This window comes from Bombyx mori, chromosome 24, assembly GCF_030269925.1.
Source record: "Bombyx mori chromosome 24, ASM3026992v2".
In the NCBI taxonomy this organism is placed as follows: Eukaryota; Metazoa; Arthropoda; class Insecta; order Lepidoptera; family Bombycidae; genus Bombyx; species Bombyx mori.
The window spans coordinates 9,975,974-9,993,801 of NC_085130.1; the positions used below are offsets into that span (position 1 = coordinate 9,975,974).

A 17,828-nucleotide genomic window follows, 5' to 3' on the forward strand; every position below is an offset into this window, starting at 1 on the left:
AGTAAAAAGTGGCTATCAAAGCCCACAGATAATGCAATAGTCGTCGCGTAATAACTTCGAACGCTGGCACGTTTCAAACGCCACGATAATATGTCTTCTTGAATGAAACGATGCGACGTCTATAAACTTCTAAGCGATAAGCTTCGTTTTGCCTATGACTTTGCTGATGTTCTCCAACATCGGCGACCATGGACCATCTATTGATTCATGTGCTTGCTTTTCAAAGGACATAAAAAGTATCAGAACAAAGTTGTAGCAAACGGTGCGTTCATGTCATATGTCGTTCGCGATTGACTACCGCGTTGAAGGAATTATATAAAGTCGTCAATTGAAAACCATTAAATTAAAAAATAGTTGTAAGTACGGGCAGTACTGTATATTTTAGGCTAGGTGTTAGTAGACCATCGCCATGCGCATTTCTGAAGTATTTATACGTACCAGTGTCATCAGTACGCAACATTCGCATCCAATTCTTCATGGGATGGTCTTAAAACACAATAATCGAAACCAGTCCATCGCGTTCCTCACAACATCGTAATGTTTTTGAGATGGTTTTCCGCAATTGAGCTGATCGGTTCATCGATTTGTTCAATACAATTGAGATTAAAAGATTAAGCACGTCAAATGAAACTGTTTAGCATAGTTGTTTTTTTTTTTTTTTATGATTGAAAGTTTACTGGTGGCCCGAAGGCCTTTCCAGTTTCACCAGGACAGGTGGGCGAGCAAAGGCTCAGCCAAGAGGGGTGGGATTTGCTAACAACTGCCCGAGCGCCTCCGACAGGAGACCTAACAACTCAAGAGCAATTGTTTCCCGAATGAATCTACTACCGGATCGGAATCGCGACCCGCTGAGAAGATCCGGCGAGAAACTCAGCGGGCTGATGCATGGGTTAGGTTGCACGTCGACCTCTTTGTCGAGTTCGACGAGTACGGTTACCGGGGTCCCTAAGCCTGCCCCTAGTATTAGAGCTGAAGGCATCTAATGCAAAGGTTATTGGATCTGATGGATCCGTAAGGACGTGGGCATAGTTGTTTGACTGCTTAGTATATATGAAAAAAGTACAAAAAAAAATACTGCCATCTTGTGCCGGATAGCTCAAGCATTTCATAAAAAAAAGGTTGAATGTTTAGCTAGCATGAATGTCATTAATATAAAGCCTCAAATGTATTATTTTGTTTTACTCGATTCTCAAAATGAATGCTATAGTTAATTGTAGCATTCAACGTCGCAATTATATTTAACTCCACAAACAAAATATGAATACTGTAGAGATAAAAGTCTTTATGTACTGGAAGAGCCATATCTTCTCGTAAATTCATTGGATAATTTTTGTCAGCTGTGCTGTCAATGTCAAATTATAATAAACAAGTTTAAACATGTTTGTTGTTATATTGATAATTTTCAAATTTGAGGCGACATTAAACTTATAAAAGTAGCTGTTGATTGCAATAATCAAACTCAATAGATTTATCTGTCATTTAAACTGTGTAAAAGTTCCAAGCAGTGACGAAAATCCCTGTTTTTAATACAAACAACTTGAACTGATGGTGAATACAAATATAGTATGTATATTTTAAAAATATCTCCTTACATATTTCCGGAACTCTTTTGATTAAAACCACAATAATCTAGCTACATAATAATACTAAAGGTGATAAGAGAATACAGTTAATTTTAAAAATATTTTCTGTTTATTTTGACTTCTGTGACGGCGTAAAAATAAACTGACTCAAAACGTTTAAAATTACAATTTTATTATCATTTATTTATCAAATACAATTTTGTTTTAATTTATATTTATTTTTATTGCCCCGGTATACAGACAAGCATAATATGGTCCATAGTAGCAAACATGAAAATTTTCATAAAATAAAATCAAACTAGCGACCCGCCCTCGCTTCGCTTCGGAAACTGTACTTTATTATTGATTTATCCACTATTTAATGGATGTTATTATACATATAAATCTTCCTCTTCAATCACTCTATCTCTATCTATTAAAAAAAACGCCATCAAAATCTGTTGCATAGTTTTAAAGATTTGAGCATATATAGGGATAGACAGAAAAAGCGACTTTGTTCTATACTATGTAGTGATTAAATAGAATGACGGACCCACACAAGGTACCACTATACCACCAATTTCTGCTGCTAAGCATTCATATTTATAGAATCCCAACAATGTCATTGCATTTACAAAGGAAATAAGTCTGATATTTCAAATGTGAAATTAAAATTGTGTTGCCGCAATGGAAACCACTTGACAAAAGGCAGGCTGTGACTTGTTTTTTTATTGCTTAGGCCAGTGGAGCACCTCATTGTCCACCTAGTGTTAAGTGGTTCACTCCTTAATCGGTCTCTATTGCTGAAGGTTGTGTGTAGCTTGAAGCGCTGATCACCTGATGCACGATGTCTTTCCATCTCTTTCTGTCCTAGGCCATCTTTATAGCTTCGGTTTTTGGCTTATTATTGGTTAATTAGGTACCAGAGCTCATAGATAACATTAATGCAAATGCCACTACCCACCTATGAGTTCCAAGTCACAATTTTTACAGTACAACGGCTGTCCAAGTCATTATTAAACAAAACACATTACCGCTTTACAGCCAAAAATAGGCAGGGTGGTGCAGGCTCACAGGACTCCATGCCTCAAGTAAAATATTTGTTCATATAAAGAATAAAAGTTTACTACCATTTGCATCACAGAAGTATTTGTCCTTAGGTATAATGGATCAGTGGGAATTATTAGTTCAAGAATACTCAAAATCAGCAAATGGGTTCCGGAAGGCTCTGCAGACAGCTGAGGCGGTGTTTAAAGAAGATTTGGCCGGTTTTGAAATTGGTAAAAAGAATAACTAAAAAATTTTTTGGCTATAGTTCTTCAAGATCATACCAGTCCTTAACTATTTATATCAGTTAGTGAGCCAATTCATAAACGTTTATTGCAGTAAGGGATCGATGGATTCTTATATGATGCTTAAACACACAAAATTGACTAAAATTGAAGAAAACCTCATGAAAATTCAGTTACATACAAGAATAATAAACAAATGCACAATGTACTAAGATATTATAACGGTAAAAGTCTTCATAAGTATGATTAGTTTAAAATGTTATTTTTGTTGCATACATAGGTGTATAAGCTTATAGCTCATCTGTCTGTTTGTCTATTGCAATAAAAATTATTCAAAACGGATGATTCCATCATCTATCTTCTTCTTCTTCTTCTTCTTCTTCTTCTTCTTCTCCATCGCTCCCTCATTGCTGAGGATCGTGACTCCGTTTCAGCTTGTCGACTGCCAGCCTCCATCGGTTCCGGTCATTTGCCTGGTGTAGTGCAGTGCTAAGTGGTCCGCTGGTTTGCTCAAAGATCTGGTCAGACCAACGTTTGGAGCTCTGGCCTCTAGGACATTTTCCTTCTACTTTTCCAGTGACCATCAGACGTTCCAAGTTGTATATCTGCCATCACTAAAAATCACAAAATAATAATGTCTTGATTTCTTTTCAATTTTGTCATCAGAATGGATAGTTCAAACGCTCCTATGTGAGCCAGTGTGTTTGCTGAAGATCGTGTGCTCAGAGCAGGATGAATCTTGGAGGAGCTGCATTGTGGCTAGCTTCAAACTGTTGGCAGAGGTGCTGCCCAAGTGTGAAGACTTTGGAGACCATCTATTCCAGGATGTACTCAACGTCAGTTGAATGTATAAGTAAAATAAATAAATAATAAATAACTGGCAATAACTCACAGGCTCCCTGATTGGTGCTATGGATACCAGAGACTGACATAGATATTATATATACCTAGTCAGGTCATAAATTCTGTCACATGTTCAATGTAAAATAATTGAAACAAGTTTATTCATTATGTAACCATTCATATACCAAAATGAACTTAACAAAACATAGATTCAAACATAAATAACAAAACATTATGACACTAAAGTTTATTCAAAATGACCTCCGTGATTTTGAATACAGGCCTTCAATCTGCGCGGCCAGTCGTCTATCGCAGCACGAACGAGGTCCATGTCAATATCGGCGGCTGCCTTAATCAAGGATGTCTTGAGTGACTCCAAATTGGGATGAGGCTTTGAGCACGCCTTTTCCTCCAAGTGTTGCCATATCTTGTAATCTAACGGATTCAAATCTGGACTGGAGGAGGGCCAGTCTTCGTGCCGGATGAAGTCGATTTCACGCGCCGCCAGCCAGTCTTGTGTGCTCTTCGCTCTATGAGCTGGCGCCGAATCTTGTTGGAATACCCAGTGCCTGTTATTGAACATGGTATGAAAAACAGGTTCCACAAGGTTCGTCAGGACTGTATTTTGATACACAACTGCATTCGTTTTTACACCTTTCTCACAAAAATGTACCTCTGTTAAGCCCCAATAAGAAACTCCCAACCATACCATGAACGAGGATGGAAAATGACCTCGTTGGACACGCGGAATACGGTTGCTCGCTTCTTCACTACTGTGTGCGTACACCTTATCATTTTGTTTGTTGTAGCTCTCTTCTACGGTAAAAATTTTTTCATCCGAAAAAAGAATTACCGATATTTTTTTCCCGCGTACCGCTTCAACAAAGCGCGACATCTCTTCAGTCTCAGGTCCATTAGACGAGCATTCAAACGATGTCCTGTTATTCTTCGATATGCCCGAAGCCCTAAGTCTTCATTTAACACCCTTTTCACCGTGGTTCTGCTTAACCCCATCTGAAGGGCCAACAGTTTCTGCTTACGTTTGGGATTTCTTTGAATTCACGCCTTCACAGCTTTTATCACTGCTGGAATCCTAACAGACCGAGGGCGACCACTTCTTGACCTGTCATCTACACTAGAGTCTTCATTGTATCGTTTGATGGTACGATAAACGAATCTTTTGGTTATATTCAAATTTTTCAGTATGTTAAAAAATTGAATTGGCGCGTAACCGCAACGATGCAACGCAATAACTGCAACACGGTCTTCTTTAAGCGTCCACTCCATATTTAAAAATGAGTAAAATTCTAAAAGTATATATACATTTTTATTTTCATGAACAATTCGAAATTCGAAATCAATAAACTTTTTTGAGGCCAGCATTCTAAAAGAAAAGTTTTTACTGTGTGACAATACTTATGACCTGACTAGTTATATAGAGAGAGAGAGAATAAACTTGATTGCACGCCAAAACACAATGTACATTAAAAAATCGGTCAAAAAGCAGATACATTTGTACGATAGGCAGTCTAATCGCTAAAAGAGATCTCTTCCAAACAACCGTTTCATTTACAGAAATTCTTGAAAATATATACATACAATAAACAGATATATACCGTTTACATATAATATGAAATATATAACTAACTGATTTATATACCAATATATATATACTTACATACAATACATACTAATATACTTACATACACATAATAAATCAACAGTATGGAAATGATAAATGATAATGATGCAAACAAACAGCACTAAGCAGATAAGTAGTGTTCCTTCACCATTCTTTTTAAGCATTTTTTTTTATTGCTTACGTGGATGGACGAGCTCACAGCCCACCTGGTGTTAAGTGGTTACTGGAGCCCATAGACATCTACACCGTAAATGCGCCACCCACTCCAAAAGTTGGAGTACTTCTCACTGCATCCGGCAGAGCATTCCACAGTTGATATACTTTTTTTTAATTAACAAACAAACCTGTTCGTGCCACGTATTATTGCCTGATGTGGGAATCGAACCTATGACCCTCAGCGCAACAGTCAGAGGGGTACTGCCTAGGGTACACTGAATCAGTCTGTATGCATGTCTGTCTGTATAATAACTGTAAATGGTGGTAGGACGTCTTGTGAGTCCGCGCGGGTAGGTACCACCGCCCTGCCTGTTTTTGCCGTGAAGCAGTAATGCGTTTCGGTTTGAAGGGCGGGGCAGTCGTTGTAACTATACTGAGACCTTAGAACCCACATCTCAAAGGGGGTGGCGCATGGTTGTAGATGTCTATGGGCTCCAGTAACCGCTTAACACCAGGTGGTCTGTGAGCTCTTCCACCCATATAAGCAACTAGCTGTACCCGTCCGCTTCGCTGGGCATTTAAAATTAACATTAATATTTCTCACCCCCACAAAGATTATCATCATTAACGCCCCCGCAACTGGTGTAGGGAGTCCAACAGTCATATAAATATTAGCCTATCCATTAAGTACATGTATTTTCTACATGGATACCAAGTTTCAAGTCAATCGTATGAATGGTTCAGTAGTTATAACGGAACATCCGTAAAAGCCACTGTAGATTTATATATTAGTATAGATAAAAAAAAACGTGTGGCACTCGGAGACTGCCGCGGTAAAGCTATTGCATATATTATTATATAGCATTTTTTATCAACTTATGCAATTATAAATCGACAATAACAATTTAATTTTAAAACAACAATAAAATAAGATCCGGCGAGGAACTCAGTGGGCTAACTTTCAATGAATCTGCTACATTGTGTATATTCCATTTTGACCGCGCACTCACTAGAGGGCGCTACGTGGGATAGAGACGCCTTTGGATGCTAGTTCTAACTCTCATTCGCCCAGAATCAACGGTTTAGCTAGTTTATTTTTAATGCCACTCCAATCACTGAATGAGTAGTAGGAGTAGTAATAAAATTCTTCGACTAAGCGATAGAAAATGGCACGCCCAACGCATTGTAATCTATATATATAAAAGAAAGTCGTGTTAGTTACACCATTTATAACTCAAGAACGGCTGAACTGATTTGGCTGAAAATTGGTGAGGAGGTAGCTTAGAACCAGGAGAAGGACATAGGATACATTCCTCACATTCCCGTGGGACGTGACATAAAACGTGGTATAACAAAACGCAACTGATATGGAATAACAAAACGCAACTGACAGCTAAACGTTCTATGGTTAAATTTTGAAGTTGACCGGTTGATGTGTTTGAAACAAACAGTGTGGCGGAACAAAGCTCGCCGGGTCCGCTAGTGTGATATAATTTTCTATATTACAATTCTGTTTGTCGCCGATAGATGGCACTTGACGCAAAAGCTGAATCGCGCTATCGTGTTACCCACGAAATTATATCACATATTTTGATAGTATATAGATCGGTGTTTAGACTTCTTACTTTAAACACTACACAAGCGCAACGTGTGAATGTGTTGAACGCGAGCTACATAGTAGGCGTAGTGAGGGGTGGAAGGTTTTTTTCGTTACGGAATTTCATGATTCCGCTCTCAAGCCGCGCTCAAGGCCCGCGATAAAATCTATGCAATAGCTTAAAAAAATGGATGATTTTCTCCAATTTAACGTTGTTGATTTTAATTTTCCTTCATCATATTTATCTTAACAGGTCTGTCTGATGCAGTACGATGCCATGATCCGTACCAATGCAATAAACTGTATGCGGGCGTTATGCAAGATGTCTCCGGTGGTGGCCGGGCAGGCTGAGAAGTTCATAGCTGAACTGGAATCTGCAAGCATTTGCAGAGCTCCTTTAGCCATGCTGATTGGTAAGTTCAGAAATTAACCGGCATGAAATATGTATATTCAAGTACACCAGGTCCATACATTCATGATTGACTCGGCGGTGCAATAGTTACCTGTTACCTATTAGACTAATTTTTGTTAAGTGTACTTAATATATTTTTTTAAATACTTGTTTTTATATATTTGCCTATTAAAGTACTTTAACTTAATTTGTATTAATAATTATTAATCACACCTGAAACTTACTAAATTATTTGTACAATTAATTTTATTAAATTTTTTGATGAGATATTTATGAACTGTAAAACCATTTAAATTGCTATTTATTTTATATTGAAAAAAAAACTGCATCTCGGGACCACAGACTTAAGTGATAACTTAAACTAATCTAAATTGAACTATTTAATATTGAAAGAAAAAAAGAAAGAAATCATTTATTCGCTAAGCATAGTGATAATGAGTTATTACATAAGTTCAAAGGAGCGTATATGCTTTGTCATTATTTGACATGCAAATTTTAATGCAGTGCAAGATTTAAAATATCGCATGTCAAATAATGACATTCGCATTTCAGTGAAATTGTTTATCTTGAGAAAAGCTTATAATGTAAGAAAAATTGTGACATAAATTGAAAAAGATACATAAATAGTTGGGAGTTACATGCGTTCTCAGCACCGCTGCCGAAAGGGACGCTAGATAGATTGGCACCCTAACGCGTTACGTAACGAAGCGGTTTACCCTAAAAGAAGTTATTACTTCAAAGAACTAGATGAAACCTTTTTGGTGAAACAGCCTTTTGCCCAAAATATTATTGGAATCCCTGATCAAAGAATTAAAACAAAAATTATATATACAAATTTTTTTAGCATGAAACTATAGGTATATCATTAATTGCAGGTACGCTGTGCGAATACCATCCAGCATACCTTTCGAATGAATACAACAAAATATGGCGCTTGTTTCTTAATTTACTTGAGAACAATAAAAAGACTGTAAGTAACAGTACATAGACTCACGCACACACACACACCCACTGAGTTTGTCGCCGGATCTTCTCAGTGGGTCGCGTTTCCGATCCGGTGGTAGATTCTGCGAAGCACTGCTCTAGCTAGGGGCTAGTGTTAGCAAATTCTCTCAGGTCGAGCCCGTGAGCTCACCTACCCTTCCAGCTACACGGAATAATACTTAGGCTTTGGGAGGCTGAACGACGAAAGGGAAAATCTTCCACCGAGCGGGTGATATTTGCTCGGTAGACCGACGGTTCGAATGTAGGTGTTCGGAACTTGTATATATGCAAGCTTATCTTGAAAATGTCGTAAGCGAGATTCAGGCATCTGTCAAATATCTTGTGTTGTATGATGGCTACCCGCCACATAGGCTACCAGCGAATTGGTAGGAAAAAAACACACACACACAACATACAATATATTATATTCTTCTTATATTCCCGCATTTCAAATACTTCATTCAATACGTCAATATTTGAATATTTTGCGAACTACCCTATATTTTTTTCAATGTTTTATTTATTGATTGCTTAGATGGGTGGACGAGCTCACAACCCACCTGGTGTTAAGTGGTTACTGGAGCCCTTAAACATCTACGACGTAAATGCGCCACCCACCTTGAGACATAAGTTCTAAGGTCTCAAGTATAGTTACAACGGCTGCCCCACCCTTCAAACCGAAACGCATTACTGTTTCACGGCAGAAATAGGCGGGGTGGTGGTACCTACCCGTGCGACTCTCAAGAGGTCCTACCACCAGTAAAAGATATTAGTAGTACAATAGAGTATAATTGCGTATTCCAGGACACGGTAACCTCAGCATACCTTCAAGGTATCCTGGGTCTATTCAAATACTACGGGAGCCAGCTACCGATGGTTGAACTGGCCCAGTTTTACCAGGATCTGGTCGGATATCTGGACATGACCAAGTGCAAGGAAGGTTAGTGGCTGTGTGTGGATTTCTTTAGGATTTGTGGTAATGGGACACGTTTCCCGCTGGCGGTGGGAAAGTCATGAAAAAGTAAACGGTTTCATGGACCTGTCTGGAGCAGGAGCTGCCTTCTGATCCTGAGGACTCTGCAGACCACGTTTGAAGATAGGCATTTCATAGTACTACAGAAGCCTTTACTGGTGGTAGGACCTCTTGTGAGTCCGCGCGGCTAGGTACCACCACACTGCCTATTCCTGCCGTGAAGCAGTAATGCGTTTCGGTTTGAAGGATGGGGCAGCCGTTGTAACTATACTTGAGAGCTCAGAACTTATATCTCAAGGTGAGAAAAGCCAATAGGGTCTTATTCATGAATACATTACATAATTATCAACAGGGCATGTTCACCTACTCGTAACTAAGTATTGTCTATATAGGCAGACGAGCATACGGCCCACCTAATGGTAAGTTGTCGCCGTTCTTTATGGACGTCTGCTTTTTTTTATTATTTTTTTATTTCTTAGATGAGTGGAGGAACTCAAGGTTCGCCTGGTGCTAAGTGGTTACCTGTGTTAGTGTTAGTGTTACCTTCAGTGTGTGTGTGTGTGTGTGTGTGTGGATGTAGATAGGTGGAAAGGCGATTGCATGTAGCAGAGATGCGAATGTTGCGATGGATGTGTGGAGTAACGAGAATGGATAGAATACGGAATGAATATGTTAGAGGAAGTCTGAGAGTGGCACCTCTGACAGAGAAGCTGACGAGTGCGCGTTTGGGATGGTATGGACATGTGATGAGACGGAATGAAAATGAGGTTGGTAAGAGAATGTTAACCATGAGCGTGGAAGGATATAGAGGAAGAGGTAGACCTAAGAAGAAATGGATGGATTGCGTGAAAGACGATATGTTTAAGAGGGGAGTGAGCGAAGAAATGGTGTATGATAGAGGAGTATGGAAGGAGAAAACATGTTGCGCCGACCCCAAGTGACTGGGAGAAGGGCAGGAGAATGATGGATGAACGAGCTCACAGTCACCTGGTTTTGACCACCAACAGCAGTTTTGATGAAAGGATCTCATCTTCAATATCTGATGCATGTCTTCTATCCGCTATGCCAAATCTGCAGTCACCATCTTCAGCCAAACTCACCATGCTAGCGTCGAGTTGATACGACTAATCAACTTTATCGATAATCAACTTTATGACTCTTCCCGACATCTATTGGCGAATAATAATACTATATATATAAATCTCGTGTCACAATGTTTGTCCTCAATGAACTCCTAAACCACTTAACCGATTATAATAAAATTCGCACACCATGTGCAGTTCGATCCAACTTGAGAGATAGGATAGTTTAAATCTCAAATTATAGTCGCAATTTTAATTTATTGCTAATTATTTGTCTGTTATTATTTGACAGTCACAATTATCTGTTAACTCCAAATGATTCTAACAGATGTCGATACCTTTCGACTGGGTTGAGTAAGTAATCAATAGATGGCGCATATATGGCAAAACAACGTTTGCCGGGTCAGCTAGTAATACTATATTTCTTAATTGAGAGCAACTAACTGCTTTAAAGACACAACAAGATATCGTTGTTAAGCAACCCGAAGCCAATGAGTGTTTGTATCTTTTTGACTTCACTTAGTTCACTTAAAAATGCCTAAACGATCTTGAAATATTTCATCATTTTATCAATACTAGTAGTCCCGCAGTAGTCGAAATTCGACTATAATTAATTGAATTTATAAGTTTGGACATTATTATGGTCCTAATGTTACAGATTTCGCCAAGATTTACACTATAGACAAAGGCTCGTAATATTAAAGATAAAAATACTAACCTATTCTCAATTTGACTACAGACTTTAAGCAATAACAAAATTTTGACAATAAACAAAGAGTATATGTGTGTGTGTCAAATACATGGTAGTGTGTGTAATGTTTTCTTTATTGATTTAATGTATCTTTTATGTATTGTTTTAAAAAAATATTAGCATTGTGCACTTCTTCTCTATATTCTCTATAAGTGTGGAAAAATTCATACTCCTCCGTCCGCGCAATTTTCGTAAAAAGGGATACAAAGTTTTTGCTTCACGTATTCATATAAAGATGTAATTCTTATTTAAATATAATTTCTAAAAAATACAATTTATCAAAAAAAAAACACCGGTCATCGTCTAGTGAGATCTGAAGACGTAACATGAAAGTTTTGAACAGTGGTCCTGGCCATATTGGAAGAGCACACGGACCTCTTCCTGGAATCGCTCGCCGAAGACCCAACGCTAAGGATGAAGCTGTGGGCCCACGTTCCGACCGGGACTGACGCAGTATTAAAAGTCTACAGACTGATCTTCGAACTGATGAAGGATGATTTAAAGAGAATCGAGGTCAGTGTATGTCGTGGTGGAAGTTTCGAAATCCCGCTGTCCGCTAAGGGGCAGAAAAATCTATACTAATATATAAATCTACAGTGGTTTTTACAGAGGTTCCGTTATAACTACTGTACCATGCATCCGATTGACTTGAAACTTGGTGTCCATGTAGAAAATACAAGTGCTTAATGGATAGGATAATATTTATATGAGCATTGGACTCCCTAATAATAATGAAAATAAATAATAATGTTAAATTGAAATGCCTTTTTAGACTGGTGGTAGGACCTCTTGTGAGTCCGCGCGGGTAGGTACCACCACCCTGCATATTTCTGTCGTGAAGCAGTAATGCGTTTCGGGTTGAAGGGTGGGACAGCCGTTGTAACTAGTCCTACCACCAATAAATTGTGTCTGTACCACTGAGGAGATTCAGCAGGAAGTCAAGGTAAGTAGGGACACCGGCCGGCCGCACATTGCAAGAGAACTGTATTCCAGAACGTTCTGCAAGCGGAGGTGGCGCCGCGTCTGCACGTCCCAGAGACCCGGTACGTGGCGCTCCGCGTCTGGAGCGTCTACACGTTGCTCGGGGGCGCGGCTCCCATCCAGCACGAGGATGTGCTGCAGGTGGAGTGCAGCCTGAGGGCCGGGGACCACGTCGCTTCGCAGGTCGGTCCGGTTTAGTGACGCGGTCTGGTCACGAATCAGGCAATGACAATGACAGGGTCCGAAGCTATTTTTAATACGCTTTTATTAGCTTCAGACGTGTGTATGTTTGTAACGGAATCTTTGAACATGATTTTGACCCCCTTCAAAACGTCGGATTAACTCGAAATTTGGTATACTTTTAAGGACCGATGACAATTTAATATTAAAAAAATATATTTGAAATTCAACTAAAAATTGAGAACTAAATAATAGTTTAAAAAAAATGAACAAAATACGCTTAGTTTTTTTAAACTATTATATATTTAAATTTGGAATCATTAGCGGTGCTCACGAGATGTTGGCAACTGTTTAGTACTTTTTCTTTTTTTTTAAGTGATTTTATGACCTGGTAACTCAGACCTTTAATTCATGTCTTATTTTAATTTATATTCTTATTTTTATGAAAAATGATAATATGGAGTGAAATGACATGAAAATGATTAATTTGAGACATTAATCAACTGGGATGAAATTAAATGAAATGAGATGATATGGGATGAAATATAATCTTAGTAAAATGGTGGTAATTTACTAAAAATTTTTCAGTGGACTTTTTGGAGGATCCCGAGAAGTTACGTCCAGCGGCTTTGTTTCATTTTCCCACATTTGTGCACTTTCACAGATATTAATCAGTTAATAAACCACAGTTACTACACATTTAAACCTGAAGAAACACTAAATAGACAAAATAAAACAAATCACACAACTTCACTCCTCGCGTTCCCGCCAAAAAGTCTAGTAGTTCTTCTCATAAGCGGCGATAACCTACCCACACATTAACAATATTTTACTGATGTCGAGTCGAGTGCTTACCGGGACTCATAGACGCCGCCATCCATTGAGACATGAGGTCGCAGTCTCAACAGCGCTGCGTGCTGTGGGGCCTCACCATCCAGATACACCAGTCACGAATATCACGCAAAATTGACAGTTTTATCAAAAAAAGGAATGTTGATGAGGAATTTGAAAACATGGTCCCCTCTAATGACTGGTACACCGGACGTCTCGCCCATCAGGCCTACAACGTATTCATCGTACGGTGCATCCACACGCTATATATTTAGTAATGAATATTATGTACTTTTACTGTTTAATTTGGAATTTTTTATATTTATTGTTATTGTTTTAGTTTTATTGTTATTGTTGTATTAATTTATATTGTTTTTGACAATTCTAATAAGTTATTTTACGTTAGGGACGGTAGAGTAAGGAGCGCCATCTCAATGTACTAAGATTTTTTTTTGGCGGGAACGGGAGGAGTGAATTTGTGTCATTTGTTTTATTTTGTCTATTTAGTGTTTCTTCATGTTTAAACGTGTAATAACGGTGGATTATTAACTGCTGTTTAATCTCTGTGAAAGTGCACAAATGTGGGAAAATACAACAAAGCCGCTGGACGTAATTTCTGGGGATCCTCCAAAGGATTATATTTCATCCCATATCATCTCATTTCATTTCATTTAACTCCATAATATCATTTTTCATAAAAATATGAATATAAATTAAAATAACAGATGACTTAAATGTCTTAGTTACCAGGTCACGAAATCCCTTTAAAAAAAGGCAGCAATAGCTTAGAGTGAGAGCGCACGAACGCCGCCGCCATTTTAGATTCGTTTCTTTATTGGCGCGGTTTATGACTGAAGACCCTGGTCCCAGGTCTCGTACTGCATCGACGCCGCGCTGCCGAACAGCGACCGGCTTCTGCAGGCCGCCATCCTGAACTTCCACAGTCTTCCAGCTAAGAAGATTAAGGAAATTATCGTCTACCCTCTCGCGCGTGCTCCGGACCAGATCAGGAAGGTAGATAGTGCGTTCCCAGTACCATCTGACTTTAGATTAACTCCCCTCTACCACAGCCTCCACGGTGTTTCCTGGCCGATATAACATGTCCTTCTTTTTTTATAGCTTAGATGGGTGGACGAACTTACAGCCCACACCTGGTGTAAAGTACTTACTATAGCCCATAGTCATCTCCAACGTAAATGCGCCACCCATCTTGAGACATATGTTGTAAGGTCTCAGTACCTTCAAACCGAAACTTTACGGCTGAAATAAGCAGGGTGGTGATGCCTACCCGCGTGGACTCACAAGAAGTCCTACCACCAGTAACAATCCTTCTCCAAATAAGGCTTGCGAAGAATACTCAGCGGTGGGCAGTGGCTTGGCTCTTACCCTGGCATTGCCTGACGTCCATGGGCGACGATAACCACTTATCTAACCACCATCAGGTCGGCATACAAGGAAAACTGGAAGAGATAAACAAATTGTAACTCCAGCTTGGTTCTATCGGCTCTGAAATTGTTTCTCACCCTGAGGGAACCCTGCTTCTCCTAGCTCTGGTCGTGGTTAACTAGTGGTGAGTGGTCAGCGGGAGCGGGACATTGGAAATGTACAAATGGAGACACAGAGTAACCTGGATTGATGATTCGGTCAGAACCGTGAGGATGAATTAGCCACGTTATTTTTTTTTTATTGCTTACATGGGCAAACGGGTTCGCAGCCCACCTGGTATTGAGTTGTTATTGGAGCCCATAGACAACTACAAACGTAAATGCACCACCCAGCTTGAGATATAAGTTCTAAGGTCTCAGTATAGTTAGTCCAGTGTAGTCCAGGATGGAGAGAGCTTTGTCGGAGTGGAGACAGCCACCAGGCCAGGAGCAAGATGGTTTCGTTTTGCTCTAAGCAAGTATCATTTTACAGGCCTCAATAAATCTGCTGATAACGGAATCATGTGTGGACGGCGCCAGCTTTGACCGGTACTTGCCGCTCTGGAGACAGCTGCTCGACTCCGACGGACAGGACCCGAGGGCGGTGGAAGGCAGCAGACACGTATTCAACGACTTCATGGACTATGTTCTGTGGGTGGTTGAGACGTTTCTGGATGATTATAGCGAGGTTAGTCTTCGCTTACTGCGTAGACTGGTGGACGGGGTCATGGCTCATCCTGGAGTAGGTAGTCACCGGGGCCCATAGCCTTCTCAAGGTGACCCGTCGTGTACACTTTACGATACTGTGGCGGGTAGCCATCATACAACGCAAGATAATTGACAGATACCTGAATCTCGCTTACGACATTTTCAAGATAAACTTGCATATATACAAGTTCCGAACAACAACAATCGGACACCCCGCCGTTCGCCCAATCACGATGTTCGACCAGCCCATACCGTGGGCCCCGAAGGTCAAATACTTAGGCGTCACCCTCGACAGTAGGATGACATTCCGCTCCCACATTAAGACGGTACGCGACCGTGCCGCCTTCATTCTAGGACGTCTCTACCCGATGATATGTAGGCGAAGTAAAATGTCCCTTAGAAATAAGGTGACACTCTACAAAACTTGCATACGCCCCGTCATGACCTATGCAAGTGTAGTGTTCGCTCACGCGGCCCGCATACACTTAAAATCATTTCAAATAATCCAATCCCGTTTTTGCAGGATAGCCGTCGGAGCCCCGTGGTTCGTCAGGAATGTCGACCTCCATGACGACCTGGACTTAGAGTCCATCAGTAAGTATCTGCAGTCGGCGTCCATGCGCCACTTCGATAAAGCGGCACGACACGAGAACCCTCTCATCGTTGCCGCCGGTAACTACATTCCCGATCCTGCGGACAGAATGGAAAGCAGTCGACGTCGCCCAAAACACGTCATTTCGGATCCTCCCGATCCACTAACGGTGCTTTTAGGTACCTCAAGCACCGGTCACCGTTCTCGTCGAACCCGTCGCTTGCGACGAAGGGCTCGACGAGTAAATTAACTCTCAGACACAGCCCACTGAGTTTCTCGCCGGATCTTCTCAGTGGGTCGCGTTTCCGATCCGGTGGTAGATTCTGCGAAGCACGACTCTTGCTAGGGTTCGTGTTAGCAACATCGTCAGGTTTGAGCCCCGTGAGCTCACCTACTAAAGTTAGGGTTACGCTGACATAGCCTCTCAAGGCTATCAGCTTAGGTAGGAAAAAAAAAAAAAAAAACAACATTCGGACCATTGGTCTACCGAGCAATAACACCCGCTCGGTGGAAGATCTTGCCTTTGTCGTTAAATCTCCCAAAATACAATTGAGACGGACCTTGTGTTCCGGGAAAGGTGGCGCCATGTATGGCCGGGACACTCCTGATCAGGGCAGAGGACTCCTTTGGACCTTGGTTTTATTCGAAGAGTTGTTGATTAGCGTATTGAGATCATTTTGTCTATTTCTGTCGCATGCATGAGGTCCATTTCGGTCTTGTTGCTATTATTGTTATTATCGTCTCGCTGATGGTAGGCAGCGGGATAGTTGAAATCTTTTGTATGTTAACGGGAAACTAATATGTTCTTTCTTCAGAGTCTACCAGAGCAACTCCAGTTCCTCTTCAAGCTGGTCTCCTTGGTGCTGAGCTTCCAGTCCCCCGAGGGCTACACCCGGGACGCGTGCGCAGCCGCCCTCCCGCTGCTGCGTGAGACCATGCGGCGCTGCCAGCCCCAGGCCTGCACCGTGGCGGCCGGCAGACACCTGCTCCGCCACGCCGCCGGCCTGGATCTAGACTATGAGGTAAGCAAGTGTGAGAAGTACCTTGGGATGTCTGGTGCAAGTGAGGTTAGGAGACTGAATGTGTTGATAGCTTGGTATGCTGCGAGGAAGGCTGATATCAGGGACGATGATTGATGATGACAATTGAGCATGCGTCACGTCATCAGATCAAGGTTTGGCACAACAAAACTACTAAAAGAAAAGCGGTGTTTGAGTGATGACATGGGATCACGGATCAGCCGGAATCTATTGACTGATAAACCATAGCGCTCAGGAACTACCAGACTTTGGGGGGCTCAGGGAGGTCACGAGATCACGAATACTTCGTCAGATTTGAACCGCGTGCGTCACCTTGCAGATGCTGTCCTTGGACAGTTGCGCGGACGAGGCCCTGCTTTGCGAATGCTGTTTGGCGTTTATACAGTCTCCGGACGACCTTGGAGACGTGCGAAACATATTGACATCCCTACAGGTACATCAATAGAAAAGCACACACACGCTCACACACACACGCTCACACACACACGCTCACACACACACGCTTACACTCACACACGCGCTCACTCACTCACACTCATACACACTCGCACCCATACACACACACTTATATATACTCACACTCACACATACTCACACTCACACATACTCACACGCACACATACTCACACTCACACATACTCACACTCACACATACTCACACTCATAGATACTCACACTCGCTCACAAAGTACAAAGTAAATTCATACTTCGATTAGTTTTTTTTATTTAGTTCATGTAATGTTTATTGGTTTCTGATATTATGCCAGCACGTATAACG

At 40.8% G+C, this 17,828-nt stretch overlaps 1 protein-coding gene across 1 annotated transcript in view; it reads left to right on the forward strand.

Moving 5' to 3' along the window:
- Window positions 1-1,547: 1,547 nt before the first annotated feature.
- Window positions 1,548-17,828, forward strand: part of LOC105841651 (uncharacterized) — a 69,839-nt gene continuing 53,558 nt past the window's right edge. The window contains exons 1-12 of the mRNA XM_062675759.1: window positions 1,548-1,563; window positions 2,723-2,842; window positions 3,521-3,690; window positions 7,346-7,505; window positions 8,380-8,474; window positions 9,293-9,428; window positions 11,638-11,807; window positions 12,288-12,458; window positions 14,157-14,300; window positions 15,204-15,398; window positions 16,826-17,032; window positions 17,370-17,483. Of these exons, the coding sequence (XP_062531743.1) occupies window positions 2,728-2,842; window positions 3,521-3,690; window positions 7,346-7,505; window positions 8,380-8,474; window positions 9,293-9,428; window positions 11,638-11,807; window positions 12,288-12,458; window positions 14,157-14,300; window positions 15,204-15,398; window positions 16,826-17,032; window positions 17,370-17,483 (1,677 nt within the window). The 5' untranslated portion in view covers window positions 1,548-1,563; window positions 2,723-2,727. The remainder of the gene's footprint in view (window positions 1,564-2,722; window positions 2,843-3,520; window positions 3,691-7,345; window positions 7,506-8,379; window positions 8,475-9,292; window positions 9,429-11,637; window positions 11,808-12,287; window positions 12,459-14,156; window positions 14,301-15,203; window positions 15,399-16,825; window positions 17,033-17,369; window positions 17,484-17,828) is intronic.